Source organism: Aptenodytes forsteri, unplaced genomic scaffold (assembly GCF_000699145.1).
Source record: "Aptenodytes forsteri isolate BGI_AS27 unplaced genomic scaffold, ASM69914v1 Scaffold40, whole genome shotgun sequence".
Taxonomy (NCBI): domain Eukaryota; kingdom Metazoa; phylum Chordata; class Aves; order Sphenisciformes; family Spheniscidae; genus Aptenodytes; species Aptenodytes forsteri.
In genome coordinates this window covers 576,929-577,192 of record NW_008796077.1, presented here as the reverse complement: position 1 = coordinate 577,192, position 264 = coordinate 576,929, and the positions used below count along the sequence as shown (strand labels likewise).

Genomic DNA, 264 nt, shown 5'->3' with positions numbered 1-264 from the left:
CGCCAGCCGCTCCCCTGCGAGGTCCGGGTGGTGGCCCCCGACCCAGGGCTGGAGCGGGATGCACTGGGTGCCCTGCCTGCCCTGCGGCTGGAGGCCCGCCTGGACCAGCCCTTCCTGGTGGGCAGCTTCTGCGAGGAGCCGGAGGAGGGCTTCGAGATCCCGCCGCGGTGGCTGGACCTCTCCCTCCAGCTGAGCAAGGGGCCCATCCACCCCCCGGCTCCCTGCACCCGCCGCCCCCGGGTTGAGGAGCTGACCATATATCGA

General features: G+C 73.1%; 1 protein-coding gene across 1 annotated transcript in view; it reads left to right on the top strand.

Annotated features, from left to right (window-relative positions):
• The window catches only part of THEMIS2 (thymocyte selection associated family member 2), a 7,920-nt gene that overhangs the window by 6,646 nt on the left and 1,010 nt on the right, over positions 1 to 264 (top strand). Inside the window, 1 exon segment of the mRNA XM_019474007.1 lies at positions 1 to 223. This exon segment is cut by the window's left edge and continues 89 nt beyond it. Within this exon segment, the coding sequence (XP_019329552.1) occupies positions 1 to 223 (223 nt within the window).